The sequence below is a fragment of the Heterostelium album genome (assembly GCF_000004825.1).
Source record: "Heterostelium album PN500 unplaced genomic scaffold PPL_scaffold3, whole genome shotgun sequence".
Classification (NCBI taxonomy): Eukaryota; Evosea; class Eumycetozoa; order Acytosteliales; family Acytosteliaceae; genus Heterostelium; species Heterostelium album.
In genome coordinates, this window is record NW_008805065.1 from 1901633 (window position 1) to 1920275 (window position 18643).

General features: G+C 30.7%; 7 protein-coding genes across 7 annotated transcripts; 3 read left to right on the forward strand and 4 right to left on the reverse strand.

The window, feature by feature from the left end:
* Window positions 1-135: 135 nt before the first annotated feature.
* Window positions 136-1287, reverse strand: xrcc2 (AAA ATPase domain-containing protein; the record flags this gene model as incomplete). Its single annotated transcript, XM_020574299.1, has 1 exon — window positions 136-1287. The coding sequence occupies one exon, from the start codon at window positions 1285-1287 to the stop codon at window positions 136-138; it is 1152 nt and encodes a 383-aa protein (XP_020436371.1).
* Window positions 1288-1559: 272 nt separating this feature from the next.
* Window positions 1560-2544, reverse strand: PPL_03333 (uncharacterized protein; the record flags this gene model as incomplete). The annotated part of the gene is made up of 2 exons (XM_020574300.1): window positions 1560-2443; window positions 2517-2544. The coding sequence occupies 2 exons, from the start codon at window positions 2542-2544 to the stop codon at window positions 1560-1562; spliced, it is 912 nt and encodes a 303-aa protein (XP_020436372.1).
* A 740-nt stretch (window positions 2545-3284) lies between these two features.
* PPL_03334 (uncharacterized protein) lies at window positions 3285-4085 on the forward strand (the record flags this gene model as incomplete). Its single annotated transcript, XM_020574301.1, has 2 exons — window positions 3285-3312; window positions 3400-4085. 2 exons carry the CDS (start codon window positions 3285-3287, stop codon window positions 4083-4085), a joined length of 714 nt encoding a protein of 237 aa, XP_020436373.1.
* Window positions 4086-4177: 92 nt separating this feature from the next.
* PPL_03335 (uncharacterized protein) lies at window positions 4178-5168 on the reverse strand (the record flags this gene model as incomplete). The annotated part of the gene is made up of 2 exons (XM_020574302.1): window positions 4178-5052; window positions 5141-5168. 2 exons carry the CDS (start codon window positions 5166-5168, stop codon window positions 4178-4180), a joined length of 903 nt encoding a protein of 300 aa, XP_020436374.1.
* A 332-nt stretch (window positions 5169-5500) lies between these two features.
* PPL_03336 (uncharacterized protein) lies at window positions 5501-10578 on the forward strand (the record flags this gene model as incomplete). The annotated part of the gene is made up of 10 exons (XM_020574303.1): window positions 5501-5507; window positions 5856-6258; window positions 6376-6596; window positions 6910-7223; window positions 7498-7561; window positions 7850-9132; window positions 9514-9579; window positions 9924-9963; window positions 10121-10268; window positions 10392-10578. 10 exons carry the CDS (start codon window positions 5501-5503, stop codon window positions 10576-10578), a joined length of 2733 nt encoding a protein of 910 aa, XP_020436375.1.
* Window positions 10579-12355: 1777 nt separating this feature from the next.
* On the forward strand, window positions 12356-16676 carry PPL_03337 (uncharacterized protein; the record flags this gene model as incomplete). Its single annotated transcript, XM_020574304.1, has 8 exons — window positions 12356-12520; window positions 12606-12784; window positions 12893-12957; window positions 13245-13672; window positions 13799-14834; window positions 15952-16131; window positions 16272-16383; window positions 16673-16676. 8 exons carry the CDS (start codon window positions 12356-12358, stop codon window positions 16674-16676), a joined length of 2169 nt encoding a protein of 722 aa, XP_020436376.1.
* A 117-nt stretch (window positions 16677-16793) lies between these two features.
* On the reverse strand, window positions 16794-17772 carry PPL_03338 (uncharacterized protein; the record flags this gene model as incomplete). The annotated part of the gene is made up of 3 exons (XM_020574305.1): window positions 16794-16807; window positions 16865-17656; window positions 17739-17772. The coding sequence occupies 3 exons, from the start codon at window positions 17770-17772 to the stop codon at window positions 16794-16796; spliced, it is 840 nt and encodes a 279-aa protein (XP_020436377.1).
* Window positions 17773-18643: the final 871 nt, after the last annotated feature.

Genomic DNA, 18643 nt, shown 5'->3' on the forward strand with positions numbered 1-18643 from the left:
ATTATTAGTATGATTATTACCAATCATAATGACAAGTTTAGTTGATTATTTACAAATACATAATAAGTTGACATTTTGAATTTTATTTTGAACATTTATACACCATTAAACAAAAGGCAAAGATATTGTCTGTTTTTATATCCTTGAAATTGATAATGATTGAGATTTGAATTCTATTTGTGGTCTGTTATCAATGTTAAATATATTATCGATATTGTATTTAGTTTCCAATTTGATTCTGTACTTGACAAGTCTACTCCATTGTGGTCCGAGAAAATCGTTTTTAGGTAAAGGTGGTTTGGTAATTTGATGATTGTTATTGTTGTTAAAGTTGGGTGTTGTATTTGTACCTTCTTTAAATATCGATTGTTTAATACCTATTACTGTAAGTTGGTATTGGCTAATGATCTGGTGGAATAGATCGAGACCGACCAACTGACCGAGTCGACTACCCAGCGATTCACCTTGTTTGTCGAGCCAGTAGAATGAAGAAACACTATCGATTACTACTAGCTGGATTTCACGCTTTGCCGAACCGTCTCTAACTTCTTTGCCAACCGATTTTATCAGATGAGGTAGAGCATTCAACGTCGATATAAACTGTACACTATCTTTACATTTGTATATATATAATCTTGACAGACATTCGTTGAATAGCTTTTCAAATAATATATAACAGGCTGATGACGATGATGAACTATCATTGATATCTAATTGTTGAATGAATAATTCATCGGGTGTTGACGATGAATCTTTATCTTTTTGTAATTTGATCTTCTCTGCTATTTGATGTTGTTTGTTTGTTAGACAATGATTGAACTTCAAAAGAATGATACTACGTAGTCTTTCAAGGTCAAACTTGTAATCATTATCAAAGTAAACAACACCTATTTCATTGCCACCAAATACCAATTCACTTGAGTTACTATTACTCTCATAGATTGGCCAATTGTTTGGAAGTATAGATTGTACTACAATGTGAAGTGCACACTCTGATTTACCAGTTCCACTACTACCATTAATTTCAATTACACCACCTCTTTTATATATTATATTATTATTACTATTATTACTATTATTACTATTATTGTTATTAAAATTATTATTAATATTTAGTTTATTAAATGTTTGTTGCTGTTGTTGTTGTTGTAAAGTTTGATTGATTACGATTAAAGGGTTGTTTTCAATAAAAGTATCAACTTGATCAACACCCAACTTTAAATTAGGTTTAGTAATTCTTTTATAAAATACCTGATAAGCTGTGTCGTCAAAACTATTTATATCCATCTTTCAATTTTCTTATTTCTTTTTTAAATACAATGTCAAATAATGATTATCATACAATATCAATCATAGGCAAAAAAAAAAAAAAAGTTAAATCTCAATTTCTTAGAAAGTTTGAATCATTCGAATTGTTGTTCATTTTTTTTTTTTTTTAATAGAGATAGATAATTATGTAAATTTACTAAAAATAATCAATATTTTTTATTTAAATTGTTTTGATTGTAATTACACTAAAGAGTAGTAGTATTCACAACAATTAATTGATATATGATATTTTAATGTAAGTTATAGTAACCAGTTTCAGTACGTGACTTGAAGAGTTGAGCAACCTTTTCATTTTTGATGTGGCTGGCAACTTGACGTGCTTTAATCTCCAATGAATTGTCTGGTTGGTGGGTGGCTTCGTCGGCGTGTGGGAATGGTTGTGGTGGACGGTATAACAAGCTACGGTTGGTGACGAATCCGATCTCGTCCAACTCCTTTTGGATTCTCTCGATGGCCTTTGCCGATCTGTCTTCGTTCTTCTCCCACTCTTCGAATTCGATCTTACCGTCGGCAAGCTTCTGGGCGTTTTGCACTTGAGTGGACTTCAAGATGTTGAGGGTCTTTGACTTGATGATGGCAGTGTTGAACTTGTCCATTCTCTTGATGTCGTCGATCGACAACATGGTCTTGTAGTAGTAGGCGGTGGTGATGGCAGTTTCATTTCCAAAGAATTGCTCGTCCTTCAAGGAGACAGAGGAGTTGCTGATGAATACAAAGAGACCTGGAACCAATCTGTTCATCAAGAATGAGTAGGAGGTGGTCGAAGATGAGCTGGTCTTGGCACTGTCACAGACGGCACCGACGAGGTCGACGTACGAGCTGATGACATCGTCAGCCAACAAAATGTTTCCACCACTGGCTTTGGCGGTTGTGGCGGCGGCCTTCAATGCGAGGGTAACAATATTCTTGATATTATCCATGTGGAATTCACTGGCATATTCAGTTTGGACTTCCTTGTTCTCAGTGAGCAACAATTGATCTCTGATACCGGACTTATTCATGCTGTCGAGGATTTCTTGTTCGAATCTGGCCTTCATCGATCCCTCTTGCTTGTCGACGGCTTCTCTTAACTTGTTAATGGCCTCTGCGGCTGCTCTGGAGTTGTCACTAACTGCTTTTCATTGAATAAACCATGAATTAATAAAATTGGAACATAATAAAAATTGTTATTGAATGGTTAAACTTACCTCTTGATACTGATGCACTTTGACCCATTTTATTTATTTAATAGTTTAAATTACAGATAGATATAAAGAAATCTTTAGAATTGAACTTGTTTGAATGAAATTTAGACTGACTGGATCCAGCTATAAATACTTTTTTAATTCTTTTTGGGCAATGAGGAAAGATATTTTAAATCATGATTTGTTGTTGGTTTAATTTTGATTGTACATTTTGGTTATTTTCATTGATTGCTGAAATTGAGGCAACCACCTTTGATTCTTCTGATTGGAAAAGGCAACTGCCTCAATATCATTTACATCTAATCATTTAAGATTTTGCTAATGTTATGAACTTTTGAAATTTAATATTGTTCAATTTACAAAATAAAGATAAAATAATAGATAAAATCATTTACTCTTTCATATAAAGTTAGAAACTATGAAATTTCATTTTAAATTTAATAAAGTGGTTGTAGTTTGACATTAAATTCTGTTTTTTTTGGTAGCAGTTTAAAATGAAATTAGCACTTCAATCAACTAGATTAATAAATCGCCCATTTCTCAAAAAAAACTTTGCAAAGGTGCACCTTTTTGGGAACAGCACTAAGCAGAAAATTAAAAAATAAAATAAATTCCCCCAAAATCAGTTGATAAAAATTTTTATCAAAAATCTGGTTTCTTCATTTTTATTTAGATTTTGATTGATTGTCTGTGAAATTATTTTTTTGTTGTTCTCAGTTTGTTTATTCATGAAATGTTATTATCCACTTTCATTTATTTAAAATCATAAAAATGGGTCAAAGTGTGTCAATTTCCAAAGGTAAATAATAAATTTTTATTTGTTTGAATTTTTTTTTGCATAATTGATCAAATAGACTTGATTTAACTAACTTATTATAATTCCTAGTTGTAAAAGATTCCAGTAAAGCTGGTAAATCCATCCATGATTTAACGGATGTCACTAGCAATAAAATTAAAGAGAAATTTGAATTGGATATTGCCAAAGGTTTATTGGAATCAGGTCTATCTCATCATATGTTAGTTTATGAAGGTAGCTTTAGCCAAATAGAATATGAAACAGAGTCATCTATAGATGAGTTGGGTATCATAGTAACATCAGAGTTGAATAAGATCTCTTTGGCTGCACAATCCAACAAGGTTTTTGGTGAAGAGTTTTATGTAACACCCGATTTAATTCAATCCTATATAGACTTTGTCAGTGCCTTCTACCAATATTCAAAGATAGCCTCCACCTCCGAAAAAGCTTCCTACTCATCCGAATATTCCAGAATAGTAGAGAGTCTCTTTTGTTTTATCTGTTGCTCTTCCGTAGCCATCCAAGATGAAGCTCTCTTTGGAGAAGGAACCGTAATCATCACCACCTATAAAGTTAAAATTATTTATAGTGAAGATGATCTAAAAACATTTGACCTACAAAACATTCAAGAGATGAATAGAGCTACCGCTGACATTCTTAGTAGTTCAAAGAAAACCGAAGATACCAACTATAAACACGGTGATTTTTCTCAAAAAGAATATAAAATAAGACAAAGTAATAGAAATACAGCTTTTAAAGATTTCTCACCTTATTAATAAAAGATTTATAATAATATTTTTTGATTTAAATTTTTTTAATTATTTGAAAAATTAATTAACTTATTTTATTTGTATTAAAATTTAAATATTTATTTTTGATTAAAGTATCCACTTCCTAATCTCTTTTTGAATAGTTCTACTATTTCTGGACTAAGATTAGAATTGGAGAGGGACTCATTTGCTTGATTTTCCAAAGAGATTTCTGGTGGAGAAGTATATATTAGACCTGAATGTGATATTGGAGAGATCAGTTGAGAAACCATTCTGGTTAAACATAATTGATTCAATTCTTTTTGTAATTTTTCTATTGCTTTTGTTGTTCTATCTTCAATTGCATACCATTCTTCTTTTGTAATAACTCCATCAACCAAATTCCTAAGATTTTGAACTTGAACTGATTTCATAATCTCTATTACTTTGGTCTTCATCACAATAGTATTGTTTCTATCTTCTTTCTTAATATCATCGATGCTGACCATGATTTTGTAGAAAAAAGCAGTTGCCACAACTATTTCGGTTCCAAAGAAAAGATCTTCTTTTAATGAAAGAGAGGAACAACCAACACAGACAAAGAAACCAGGTAACACTCGGTTCATTAACAAATCAAAAGATGTACTTCTTGAATAAGCCCTTTTCTTTGAGTAATCATAAAAGTTGGCAACAAGCTCTGCAAAAGAGTTGATAGTTTCTTCTGTTAACTCCAAGTTATCTCCATATGGTGAGCTTGCTGTTTTTAATGATAGAGAAACAATCTTTCTAACAGTTTCATAGTTGTACTCACTTGAAAATTCAATTTTTAAATCCTTATTTGAACTGATTGTCCTTAGATCTTTAGCACCGGTTCCTTTCATTGCAGTCTCAGATTCGTTATCAAATCCTGATTTAAATTCATCGTCATGCATATTCAATCTTTCCCTTAATCTATCTATGGTGAAAGAAGCTTCGGATGATTGATCAACAATAACTATAAAAACAATTAATTAAATCATTAAAGTGTAAATAAATGAAACGAAATGAAATTCATTCAAATCATAATTTTTTTTTTTTCTTACCTGCTTCTATTGATTGACTTTGACCCATTCTATTTTTTTGTTATTTATAAATATTAAAAGTTTGTGCAAAGTTAAAAATATTTTTGTGGAGTGTGGTTGAAAACAAAAAAAATTCCCCCAATAAATTTTATCTGATCATTCCTACGATCCCCATAAAAATTGGTTTCTAAACTGAGATAAATATTTATATTTAAATATATTTGTAACTTCATTTTATTCTACTCCAAAAAAAAGAAAAATTGTAAAACATCTTTTAAAGTCGTATTGCAATATTTTTCTTCACAGTGTAAAATGTTTTTAATTATTTCTAAAATCTTAATTAATATATTCTTTATTTTTTTGATCACTTTTATGAAATCAATGTTTTGTATTTCCAAAATTAATTATCTATTTATTATTTGTTTAAATAAATAAGAACTCCCAAGACCTAAATTTATTAATTTGATTGTATAACACTTCTTTGTGTATAACATAATATGGTGAAAAAATTTTTAAACAAGTAGTGCTATAAATAAAAATTATGTGAACCACTTTCTCCCAGGTTTAGAAAAAAAATGTACCAATATATTCAAGTAGTAAAATAATAAATAAAGTTTATAATAATCTATTTTTCAATTTTTAAATTCAAAATGTCTTTTATAAAATTTTATATTTTTTTTGTTTTTACTTTTTTTTTTTAATTTAATAAATAGTCAAAAAGTTCAGATTTATGTAGATTCAAGCAAATCATATAGTTCAAATTGTGGTAACACTCCACAAACAGCATGTCCAGATATATTGACTGGTTTCACTATTTTTAGAAATCTTTCAAAAACTGATTCTTCTTTGACTCTCAGTTTAGCAGCTGCTACTTACACAGGATCAAATAATAGCTTCATAAATATCAACATTGGTGAAACTGTTTCCATTGTTGGATCATCAACAGATCCAAGTTCTTTTCCCATCATTGATCTTCAATCAAATAGTAGTTTTATAATTATAAACGATAGCGTATCAACCGGAGATTCAACTACAACTCTAAAGATCAGTAATTTAAAGATTATCAATGGAAAGAGTTCAACTCAGAATGGTACTGTTGTCAATGTAAATACCAAATCTACCTCGACAGTAGTAAGCTTGTCAATGAACAATGTTTATTCTGTTTATAACATTGCACTTGGAGATATGGAGGTTCAATTTATTTCCACACAAATAATATCAGTTCATTCGTTACCATAACAAACTCTATATTCCAGAACAACAATGCCAATTACGGATCTGTTTTTCTACACTGATACTCCAGGTGATGTAATGTTTGACAGTTGCCAATTTATAAATATCAATGTTACTATAGATTCCATTTTAGCGATTGAAAATGCTGCTACTAGATTTAAGAATCTTACTTTTACAGACAATCATGCAACTAACTCAATTATCAATCTCGACTCAAATACTGATGGTGTTACATGGATCTATAGTTTAAAGCTACTGAACAACACATTAAGTTCAAATTCTAAAGGTTTTCTCTCGACTTTTAACAACTATATATCAATAGATGAGTCAGATTTCAATTGGAATACAGGTTCTACTGCTATTTTTTTATGAATTTTCAATAGGATCTAATAACAAATTCCTTTTAATTTCCAATAGTAACTTCATACAGAACACTGGAGCTAAAGATGGTGGTGCTATCTACCAAAACGTTTGATCATCGGATATCTCGAATACAACTTTCATTGACAATCAAAGTCTGAATAATGGTGGTGCTTTGTTTTTATCAAATTATTTAGATTCATCATTATTTAACGTTACATTCACAAATAACAAACTGGTTGGTATTGGAAAAGGTAGCTCTATCTATACCAACTCAGCATCAAAGATACTCTCTTTGAATAATGTCTCATTCGATCATTCAAATACCAACTCTTTAATCTATTGTGATTCGACATCAATATACTTAAAGAGTATATATATATATGACAATGCACAACAAGTGATCTCATGTTCTACAATTAACTCTTGTTTGGTACACAGTGATGGTATTCTTGGTGAATATTGTAGCAATGATATAAGTTCTAGTGATGATAAGCCACAACATGGTGTAGTAGTTTTGAATTTAATTCTACAAGCAGCGGCAATAGTTATCAAAATCAACATGACGACGATGACACTAAAAAGTTATCGAGTGGTTCAATTGCAATTATTGTTATTGGAGGAATAGTAGCTATTGGAGCTGTTGTCATAGCTATTCTAATGAAATTTCATAATTTCCCAACATTGAATGGTTGTTTTAATTAAAATAAATTTATAAAAATAAAAAAAATAATTTTAAATACAAATACTAACTATTCAATAATTTTATTTATTTTTGATTAAAGTATCCACTTCCTAATCTCTTTTTGAATAGTTCTACTATTTCTGGACTAAGATTAGAATTGGAGAGTGAGTCATTTGCTTGATTTTCCAAAGAGATTTCTGGTGGAGAAGTATATATAGGACCTGATTCAGTTGTTATTTAATACTGCCACCAAAAACTTTTTTTTTTGAAAAAGAAACAATTTTTTTTGAAAATAATCGACCAGATTAAAATAAACCTCTTGATCAACATTAACAATACTATGACGATATTCAATAATTTTTATATATTTATATTTTTTATTTTATTTTTTAATTTAATTAATTGTAAATCGGTTGAAGTTTATGTAAATTCAAGCAAATCATATAGTATAGATTGTGGTAACACTCCACAAACAGCATGTCCAGATATATTGACTGGTTTGACTGTTTTTAGAAATGGTTCAAACACCAGTGCTACATCTTTGATTCTTAAATTAGCATTAGGTATTTACACAGGATCAAATAATAGCTTCATTAATATCAATATTGGTGAAACTGTTTCAATTGTTGGATCGTCATATTTGTCAGGTGCACCGCGTGCTATCATTGATCTTCAATCAAATAGTACTTTTATATCTATAAACGATGCTGGGTCAATAGGAAATTCAACCACAAGTATATCGATCATTAGATTGGAGATTATCAATGGAAAGAGTTCAACTCAAAATGGTACTGTTGTCAATGTTATTACCACCCAACCCGGAACAATGGTATCCTTAATAATACTCAATGCTCATGTTGTTAATAACAATGCACTTGGAGGATATGGAGGTTCAGTATATTTCCACACAAATAATATCAGATCATACGTTACCTTAAGAGACTGTGCATTTAAGAAAAACACTGCTAAATACGGATCTGTTTTCTATACTGATACTCCTATGTTTGTATCGATTCTATTTTGCCAATTTATGAATAATACTTCAATTTTCGATTCAGTTTTACACCTTGAGCATGCTCATATACAACTTTTATATACCCTATTCACAGACAATCATGCAACCAATTCTATAGTTACATTCAATTTCAAAGCACAATTTACTAGAATCTCTGAATTAAAGTTTTACAACAACACACTAAGTTCAAACTCAAAAGGTTTTATATCTTCTCTAGACCGTATGATATCTTTAGAAAAAGCAGATTTCCAATGGAATACTGGTTCAACTGCTATTTACTTTATATATAGCTTGGGATCATCTGAATCAAGAGACAGTAATAGACTTGTAATTTACGATAGCAATTTCTTTAAAAACACTGGTTCAAAAGATGGTGGAGCTGTATACCAAAGCGGTGGATCATCAGAGATTGCCAGTACAATATTCATCGATAATCAGAGTTTAAATAGTGGTGGAGCGTTGTTTTTATCTAATTATACGGACGCATCTTTGTTTAATGTAACATTCACAAACAATACAGCAGCGATTGGTGGATTAGGTAGCTCTCTCTATACCGATTGTGGATCAAAGAACTTAACTTTGAAAAGAGTCTCATTTGAAAGTTCCTATTCCAACTCTCCAGCAATTAATGGTGAATTGACACCAAATAACGAACCTAAGAACATAAAGTATGAAACACCATCTTCGATAATGAATTCTCTTGTTTGGTATACAGCCATAGTATTATTGATAAGCAATATGACTTTTTTGATTAATTTTTATTATAAAAAGTACAAAAATATGCCCCAACACATAATATATCATGCTGAATAAATAAATACAAATAATAAATAAATTTAAAAAAAAAGTTTAAATTATTTTTCGTAAAAAAAAAAAGTTGATAAATCATTTGAAGTAGTCTTTACGTATTATTATGGATATCCTTTTCAGTCATCAATATTTTCAATTGGGAGTTAAAAAAAAAAATTGGAGTCAATTAAAAACGTGACAAAAAATTTATATGACCACACTTAAATTTGATCGTAAAAACAAATTTCAAAATTTGTCTGAATGCTGTTGGCAGCAACATTTTTACCACGTTTTTTGAAATTTTTCAAAAAGGTCGTCTGCGTGACTGAGAAAGATATTAAGAACAAAACACCTATGATCTTACGCAGGTATCTAATTGTAAGTTTAAACGACATACACCCACATAATTACATATCTCTGTCTATCATTGGATTCTATCATCTTAAATACTTGATAATTATCTCTAAAGATTGTTATATTTATGAAGTTAATAGATAGTACTATAATTTGTTTAAGAACAAGATTAATGCTCTAAATATTGATCAGAATCACACAATCATTCTTTTATTTTCATATATACTCGACTAGTTATCATACCAATCAGTACAGCTCTGATTTTGATATTTATATAACATACACTATCATTTTAATTGTAATTGCTTCGAGATGTATATAGTAGTTATAAAATTAAAAATTTATACTAATTTATGTATTTATAATAGGTGTTAGATGTGACCAAGAATAAGATTGTAACTCACCTCAGTATATCAACCAAAGATTGCAATGAAAGTGGAACTGCCGTACGTGTGCTACAAAGATGACATAATTATAGATCGGCAACATGAACATCATCATCATCCAGACTATCTAACTGTAACGCCATGACATCGATGACGAGTCCAATGTAGTTGTAGTTCAGAGGTTATGCACCTTGTTGTAGTTTGTCCGCCACTTGATCATCAGACACAACAAGAGAATGCCTATGACCACGGTGAAGAACACCAACACCTTTCATCACACACATATTCTGTTCGTGTCAGCACGTATTGTTGTCTCTATGTGCCGAAGTAATCTGAGGATAACACTGGCCATGAGGTGCGCCTGCCGATCACTAGTCTTCAACATCACCTTCAGCCAGAGTGTAGTTGATGGACTTGTCGTAGATGAAGCAGATGGACATCATTTTGTAGATCGTCTACCGATGAAGTCATGCACCTCGAGCAACATGAGCATGCTGAACATCACCAACACCATCAGGTCATAAACGTAATAAACTTAACCAAGCAACAACAAGAACAAGTACAACATCTAGATCAACAAGCTCCTCACATTAAGTATAAAAAACAACAACATAGCTGGAGACTCCGTGACAGATGAGCAGTTGGGTGTGTCCACCACTCACCAGCAGTGTCATGAAAGGAAACTCAATCGATGGATCGCTAAGTCTACAGGTCAGACAATGTCCTTCCAAGTGATTGACCGATATCAGTGGTTTGTTGTATTGCTTGGCCAGAGCAACCGCTTTCTCCACGCCGACCTGGAGAGACAGTGCGATGCCCGGCCCGGTGGTAACGGCGACAGCGTCGATCTCCTCCATACTCTTGTTGGACTGGCGCAGTGCATACTCCACCGCTTCATCGATCACCTGAATGTGTGCTTCCGACGCCAGTTTAGGCACGACACCATTAAACTTCTTATGAATGTCCCACTGTGCTTTTCTGTATTCCGCGAGAATCTTCCGGTCACTGTTGACCACCGCAACACTTGTGTCATCACAACTTGTTTCAATTCCAAGAATAGTTGTTGTAGTCGTATAATATCTATATCTCCATGACTGGTTGCTATTATTATTATTAAACCTGTACAGCAATCGCTGGTATCCAAGTTTACTTGAACTTCTGTAAAGCATCATCTTGGAAAAAAAAAAAACAAAAAAAAAAAAAAACGATGATTTTTTATTAATTTAAATTCATTTAAAAACTAACTAAATGATTATTCAATTTCAATTAATTGATTTGATTTACCATTCGTTTTTTTCACAAAATTTTAAATGGGTGTCGATTTTTTTTAATTTTTTTTTTAAATTTTTTCTTTTTTTTAATTTTTTTTTTTTGGATGTCGACACCGGACAGAGAGAAAAAAAAATAACAAAACAAATCAGCTTCGGCGCTTAGACGTAACTTCCTCTCGTCTTTTTGATAATCTTTGTAAGTAGCCAGTAGTATCAAGAAAAAAATAAAATTGTTTATTTCTTGGAATCAATATTTTTAGTGTAAATATATATATAAATAGTTTTGTTCAATATTGCTATCTAGGTTTTAGTTAGTTTTGGTTGTAGTAAATAATGTCATTTCATCTTTTTTTAAGATGAGAAAAAATGAAAAAGCAATAGTAATAATAGTTTTTAGCTCAGTGTTCATTCTTAGCATCATCTCTTAAAATCAAAGAGTGAACACCAACTATTCGATTAAGATTTCACCAAGATTATTGATGATTAGCAGACAGGACAACGACAAACAAGACAACAATAACAACATCATCATCATCATCATCAACAACAACAAAAAAGATATATAGAAGTTTGATTTGATTTTAAAATAAGAGTTGGAATTTTACAATAACAATAAACACAAACACAGCAATCTTAAGTGGACAAAGGAAATTATCGACAACCACACAAACAAACAAAACAAACAATAATACCAAAACCCGAACCTAAAAAGAACATTGACAACAAGTTAGAGAAGAGAAAAACCAAACTACAACACACCCTTTATTTGTTTTTGTTTTTTTTAAAACATTTTGATAGTTTGTTTTTTTTTTAGTGCACTTTTTATTTTAAATATCAATAGTTTGTTTTTTGTTTTTTTATTATCAAATTTTAATATTACAAAATTTACGTTTTGTTGTTGGAAACCAATCCTATTTTTTAATATTAATGTTATTATTATTTTTTGAATTGCTATTAAATTACAATTATAGGTGATAATTATAGACCATATATATCATATCTATTATATATTAATATAGTTGTTATTGCTTCGGTTGCTGTTTCGATAAGTCAACAACACACACACCCACACACTTTTCAAATCAATAACTAGATCTATCTAAACGACGCGACGACGACGACGACACGATATAAAAATAAACGATGGACCAAATTCCACAGACTTTTATCGACACTATCAAAGCACTCACTCACAATGATATCAATGTCATCAGAGAAGCAGAGGCAAAGTTCAACACCTACAAGGCACAACCCGATCAACTCATTGGATGTCTCTTGTTCATGATGGTCAACTCCACAGATCCATTGGTATGTTGTTTTAGTACACTACAACCTTTTTAAAACTCACATATTAAACACTCAATCAACCGCACCCTTTAAATAACAAATTTAGTTGAAAGAATTCTCTGCAATTTTGGTTCGTCCACTTCTCTCACCAGGTGACAAGAACTCACTCTGGGAAAAGATCTCGGTATCCACACAAGAGAGCGTCAAGGTTCAGTTGATCGAATTGTTGAAGGCCGACATCTCAAAGACATCAAGAAGCAAGGTTGTAAACATCATTGCCTCGCTGTAGGTAGTAACAGTAATAGACTTGATCAACAAATTATTATTGTTGTTGAGAAGCATATGATCGATCATGAACAAGCCAAAACAGACACCTTTATTCAATAACAACAGCGAAATACAAAATGAAAAACCACAACTAATTCATCAACATCTCCTTCCGACACCACCAACATTCAGTCAACAAAACCAATTAATTTTATAAAAAAAAAACACAGACATAAAAAAAGGTGTTAAAAGTTAATCAACAATCAATTTACCCAATATTTAATTCATCGCGCTCCAGATGCCCATTATTAAAAATAAACATAAAAATAATAAATCAAAAAAAAAAAAGAATTTGAAAACATAAAAATTTGGTAGAGATAAAGTTTTAAACAAATAATAATATTTAAAATAAATATGACAACATTAAATTATAATAAATATTTTATTTTTACTTTTTTTATTTTATTTTTTAATTTAGTTAATTGTAAATCAGTTCAAATTTATGTAGATTCAAGCAAATCATATAGTTCAAATTGTGGTAACACTCCACAAACAGCATGTCCAGATATATTGACTGGTTTGACTGTTTTTAGAAATGGTTCAAACACCGGTGCTTCATCTTTGATTCTGAGTTTGGCAGCTGCTACTTACACAGGATCAAATAATAGCTTCATAAATATCAACATTGGTGAAACTGTTTCCATTGTTGGATCATCAACAGATCCAAGTTCTTTTGCCACTGTTGATCTTCAATCAAATAGTAATTTTATATCCATTACTGATGCTGTGTCAACAGGAGATTCAACTACAACTCTAAAGATCAGTAATTTAGATATTATCAATGGAAAGAGTTCAACTCAAAACGGTACTGTTGTCAATGTTAATACCAAATCTACCTCCACAGTAGTAAGCTTGTCAATGAACAATGTTTATGCTCTTGGAAGCAATGCACTTGGAGGATATGGAGGTTCAATTTATTTCCACACAAATAATATCAGTTCATTCGTTACCATAGCAAACTCTATATTCCAGAACAACAATGCCAATTACGGATCTGTTTTCTACACTGATACTCCAGGTGATGCAATCATTAACAACTGCCAATTTATCAACAACAAAGTTGTATTCGATTCAATTGTCTACTCTTTGTATGCAACTACAAGTTTTTCCAATCTTACATTCACCGACAATCATGCCACCAATTCAATCATTACACTAGATTCCAATATCGGAGATAGTACAATTTCCAATACCCCGAGTGTTACCTTGATCGATAGTTTAAAGTTATTCAACAACACACTTAGTTCCAACTCCAAAGGTTTTCTTTCATCTATTAACAACTATATATCAATAGATGAATCTGTCTTCCAATTTAATACTGGTTCAACAGCAATATACTTTGTATCTACAAAAGGATCTAATTTCCTTTTAATATCTGATAGTAACTTTATTTCCAACAGTGGTGCTAAAGATGGTGGTGCTATCTACCAAAGCGGAGGAACATCAGATATCTCGAATACAACATTCAATGAGAATAAAAGTCAAAACAATGGAGGTGCTTTGTTTTTAACAAACTATGTTGCTTCCACTTTGAAGACAGTGTCACTCACTAATAACACTGTGATTGGCAGTGGATCAGGTAGTTCTATCTTTACCAACTCAGCATCAAACACTCTATCTTTGACCAGTGTCTCATTTACCAGTCAATCAAACTCAACCTCATCCATCTACTGTAATTCAACATCAATCTATTTATACAGTATTAAATATGATAATGTTGCACCAGTGATTGCTTGTTCCACAAACAAATCATGTTTAGTTCACAGTGATGGTATTATCGGTCAACATTGTGATAATGTTGTGAACTCTAGTGATGAACCAAACACCAGCAGCAGCAGTGACAACAGACATAGCAGTAGCAGTGATAATCATCATCCAGACAATGATAAAAACGGATTATCAGGTGGTGCAATAGCAGGTATTGTCATAGGTGTAATAGTTGCAATTGGTTTAATCGGTGCTGCTGTATTCTTTGTTCTCAAGAGAAGAAATCGTTCACAATATTCAAGTATTTAATTCTTCCTTTTTTAGTTTAAATAATAATAATAATATATATAGATAATAATTTGATTTCTGTGCAAATTTTATTAATACAACTTTATTCTTTTTTATTTTATTAATTACATATGTTTTTTGTCTTTTATTTTTTTTTGTTTTTAATAGAATAACCAAGACAGTCTATTTTTCTTTTATTCTTATCTTGTACCTCGTGCATGATAAACAAATCAACAAATAAATACATATGCAAGATGACTGACGAAGATTAGAAAGATTATAAAAATAATAATGTTCTTTTGAAACTTCGTTTGTAAGTTACTTTAAAAAAATATCTGTTTTTTTCAATTTTTTTATTTTACTAGAATAGCTAATTGATCATTGGAGGTAATTCGATATTAAACTTTATTTTGAATGACAGAGAAATGATTTATTTTAAATGTTCTTAAGTTTGAATTTAGCAAAGCAACAGACCGATAATTTGGAGGACTAGTTTATAGTTGTAAATATTGTTAACTCTGTAAGTTATAGCCACAAAACTAGAATCGAGATATTTTACAACTGTTAACCTTGACCAATTGTATTACAAAAGATAGAACAATGAAAGTACGGAACGATGACAGCCAACTGATTGCAGTAGAAGTACTTAAATATTAGATGATTCTGCCTACTTACACTTCACTTTAAAACCGTGTCACCTCTGAATTCAGGATTGCATAGAGGAACAGATTGCTTCAAGTTGTCAACATCGCGAGGAACTAAAGTACTTGGACGTGATGTGCTTTTTAGAGAAAAAATAATGTTTGGCAAGAATGGCCATTCTTGCTGACAGTTCGATCACATGCCTACCAATTGTTCAGCCACTGGTATGTGGTGAGAGAGCAAGTCCATGATCAGTGCAGTGTGGTGGTTACAACAACAAAACATTACTTGACCAGCAGTAAGGAAAGGTAGAGTATCCGGTGCCAACTACAACAAATGAATTCAAGTCTTCAACATACACAACAACCAATTGGTTCCTCCACCAATCGAAAAAGAGCGATCGCATTAATCCAGCAGCTGTTACAGTTTTTGATGCTCCAGAACTACATTACCAACAGGTTGCACAGAGTCAGACATCATCACATCAGATACCTCCACATCAGTAACAAGCAATGACAATGTCACCACAACAAACTCCACATTTCAACACTATAGAATAACACAACAACAACAACGACAATCTACAGGCAAACCGATCTACATATTACCACCACACCAATATCAACAGCAATTTGACAATCAAATCCATGTTCAACAACATATCCTAAGCAACAGCAACAACATAAAAATATATTCATTCACTGTTTGTTGATTAAGGTATAGAGATCAATTAGCAAGAGTAGTGATTAAATTACAAATTAATTAATAATAATAATTCAATATTTATTAATTACATTTTATTTTTTAGTATGTTGTAAGAAGCATAGGTTGTGCGGAGTTTGTAAAGATGCTAATTTAATTGCAGATGCAATAGGAAATCAATTGGAAATTAGGTCACTTGAATGCTATATTTTTGTATTGTAGGTGTTCTAATTATTCGGAAATACACATATGTCATAATTGGGAGAAGTTATCGTAATCAGTTGATTAAGAAACTGAAAGTAAAAGTTGAGAGCTGTTATTTGGTCGTTGGATATCAATATATTGGTCACATGAAAATAGTGCCAGATGCATAATGCCACCTCCGATTTTCTTTTTAGTTCTAAGAAACATAAAATAACTAGTTATAAAAAGAAGTGCTTTCAGAAAAAGAATATCAAAAAAGATAATATTAATAAATGAAAAATATATTATTATTTCTTTAATTAGTTAATATTATTTTTTATTAGTTTCAAATATTATTTTGTGAATTTTTAATTCTTCTTAACTGTGAGGGTAAGTTTATTGATAATTAAGACAATTGTTATTTTATTTAATATATTATTAATATTCACTTCCAAATCTCTTTTTAAAGAAAACTAATTCTGGAAAGAGAATTCAATTGGGGAGGGAGGCATTGACTTTGATTTTCCAAAGATTTTTCCAAGGGAGTTGTGTATATAATAGTTGATGTTTGTGATCGTGTTGATGATGATCCTAGTTCACAATTCAATTGAGGTGAAGATAAAGCATCTATTTGGTTTTGAATTATAATTTGTGCATTATAAGCTCTGACAGCAACATCATATTGTTCATCAGCTGTAATAAGACCATTAACGTAAAGTCCAGTAGCTTTCATCACAGTTGAACGAACAATCTCTATTTCCTTTTGCAAAGTCATAATAGTATTATTTCGTTCTTCTGTTACAATATCATCGGTGCTGACCATAATCTTGTAGATAAAAGAAGTTCCGACCACGGTTTCCTTTCCAAAGGATTGTAGTTCTTTATATGAAAGGGAGGAGCAGCCTACACAAACAAAAACGCCTGGCACCACTCTGTTCATCAAAAATGAAAATGTTGGATTTCCTGAATTCGCACTAACCTTTGATTGACTATAGAAATTAGCTACAAGATTTGCAAAAGAGTTGATGTTCTTCTCTGTTAAATCCAATTTATCTTCATATGCTGAGTTGGCTATTTTTAATGAAAGAGTTACAGTTTCTCTAATCTCTTCAATATTGAACTCACTTAAATATTCTATTCTAAGTTGATTATTTAAACTAACAGTACTTGGATCTTTAATACCCTTCACGTTCATTGCTTTATCTGATTCACTATCAAAATTTGATTTGAATTGATTATCTAGAAGATTTAATTGATTGATCATATTATTCATTAAAGTCGAAGGCAGAGATGATGGATCGCCAATTACTAAAAATCATTTGAATGTTTTATTGTTAGAAAATTGTTGGTATCAAAAATTTATACAAAAAAAAACATTTGTTTTTCTTACCTGTATCTATTCTTTTAGAATGTTTTTGACCCATTTTGACTTTTATAAAAATAATAATAAAACAAATAGAAAAATCCTAATTTTTATGTAAATTTATAGTATAAGTAAAAAAAAATAAATAGTTCGAAATAACCAAAATTTGTTCCTTTAAATATTGTAGAAAATTTTTTACAATCAATGGGGAAGTTTACTAGAAGAAAATTAAAAAAAATAATATCTATTTCCAAACAATGAATTCGGGGAAGCTAAACCTAGTAGAATCAGATTCACCTAAAACTAAGTTTTTGTGTTTCGGTACTCTAAAAATAACTATTTTTTGGTCAAAGGGACCAGTTTCAAATGAGGGAAGAAAAAAGTAGGGTTGGTATTTGGTGTTGGTATTTCACTCAATTTTTTTTTAACATTTTACCACGTCTTTTTTTTCTTTTTTTTATGTCTACAAAAAAGGAAAGAGAAAAAAAAGAGTGTCCACGTCTTTTTTTCTCTTTCCGTTGTGTCTGTAAAAAAATTAATGATTTCTATGTATTTTTAACATTTATAATTTATTTGATTGAAATATTTATTTGCTTTTCGATTCGTATTCATTACACAGCAGACTGTATCATAGTTTTTAAAAGTTTTTTTTTTTTTTATAGTTCTGTTATTGATAACCCATTAAACAAAACCACAAATCAATCTAATGTTTATATAAACAAATCAATCATTTAAACGGTGTTATAAATTACTCTTGTTTTATATATTTTTAATAGATTTATTATAATTATAACAAAAACAAAGAAAATAAACCTAAAATATATAGTTGGTTATCTATCTAATAGGTGAAGTTACCAATGCTATCGATGTAGTTATAGATTGATGAATTGTTACCAAATGACACTCTATTACTGATGATGCGAATTCAAGTC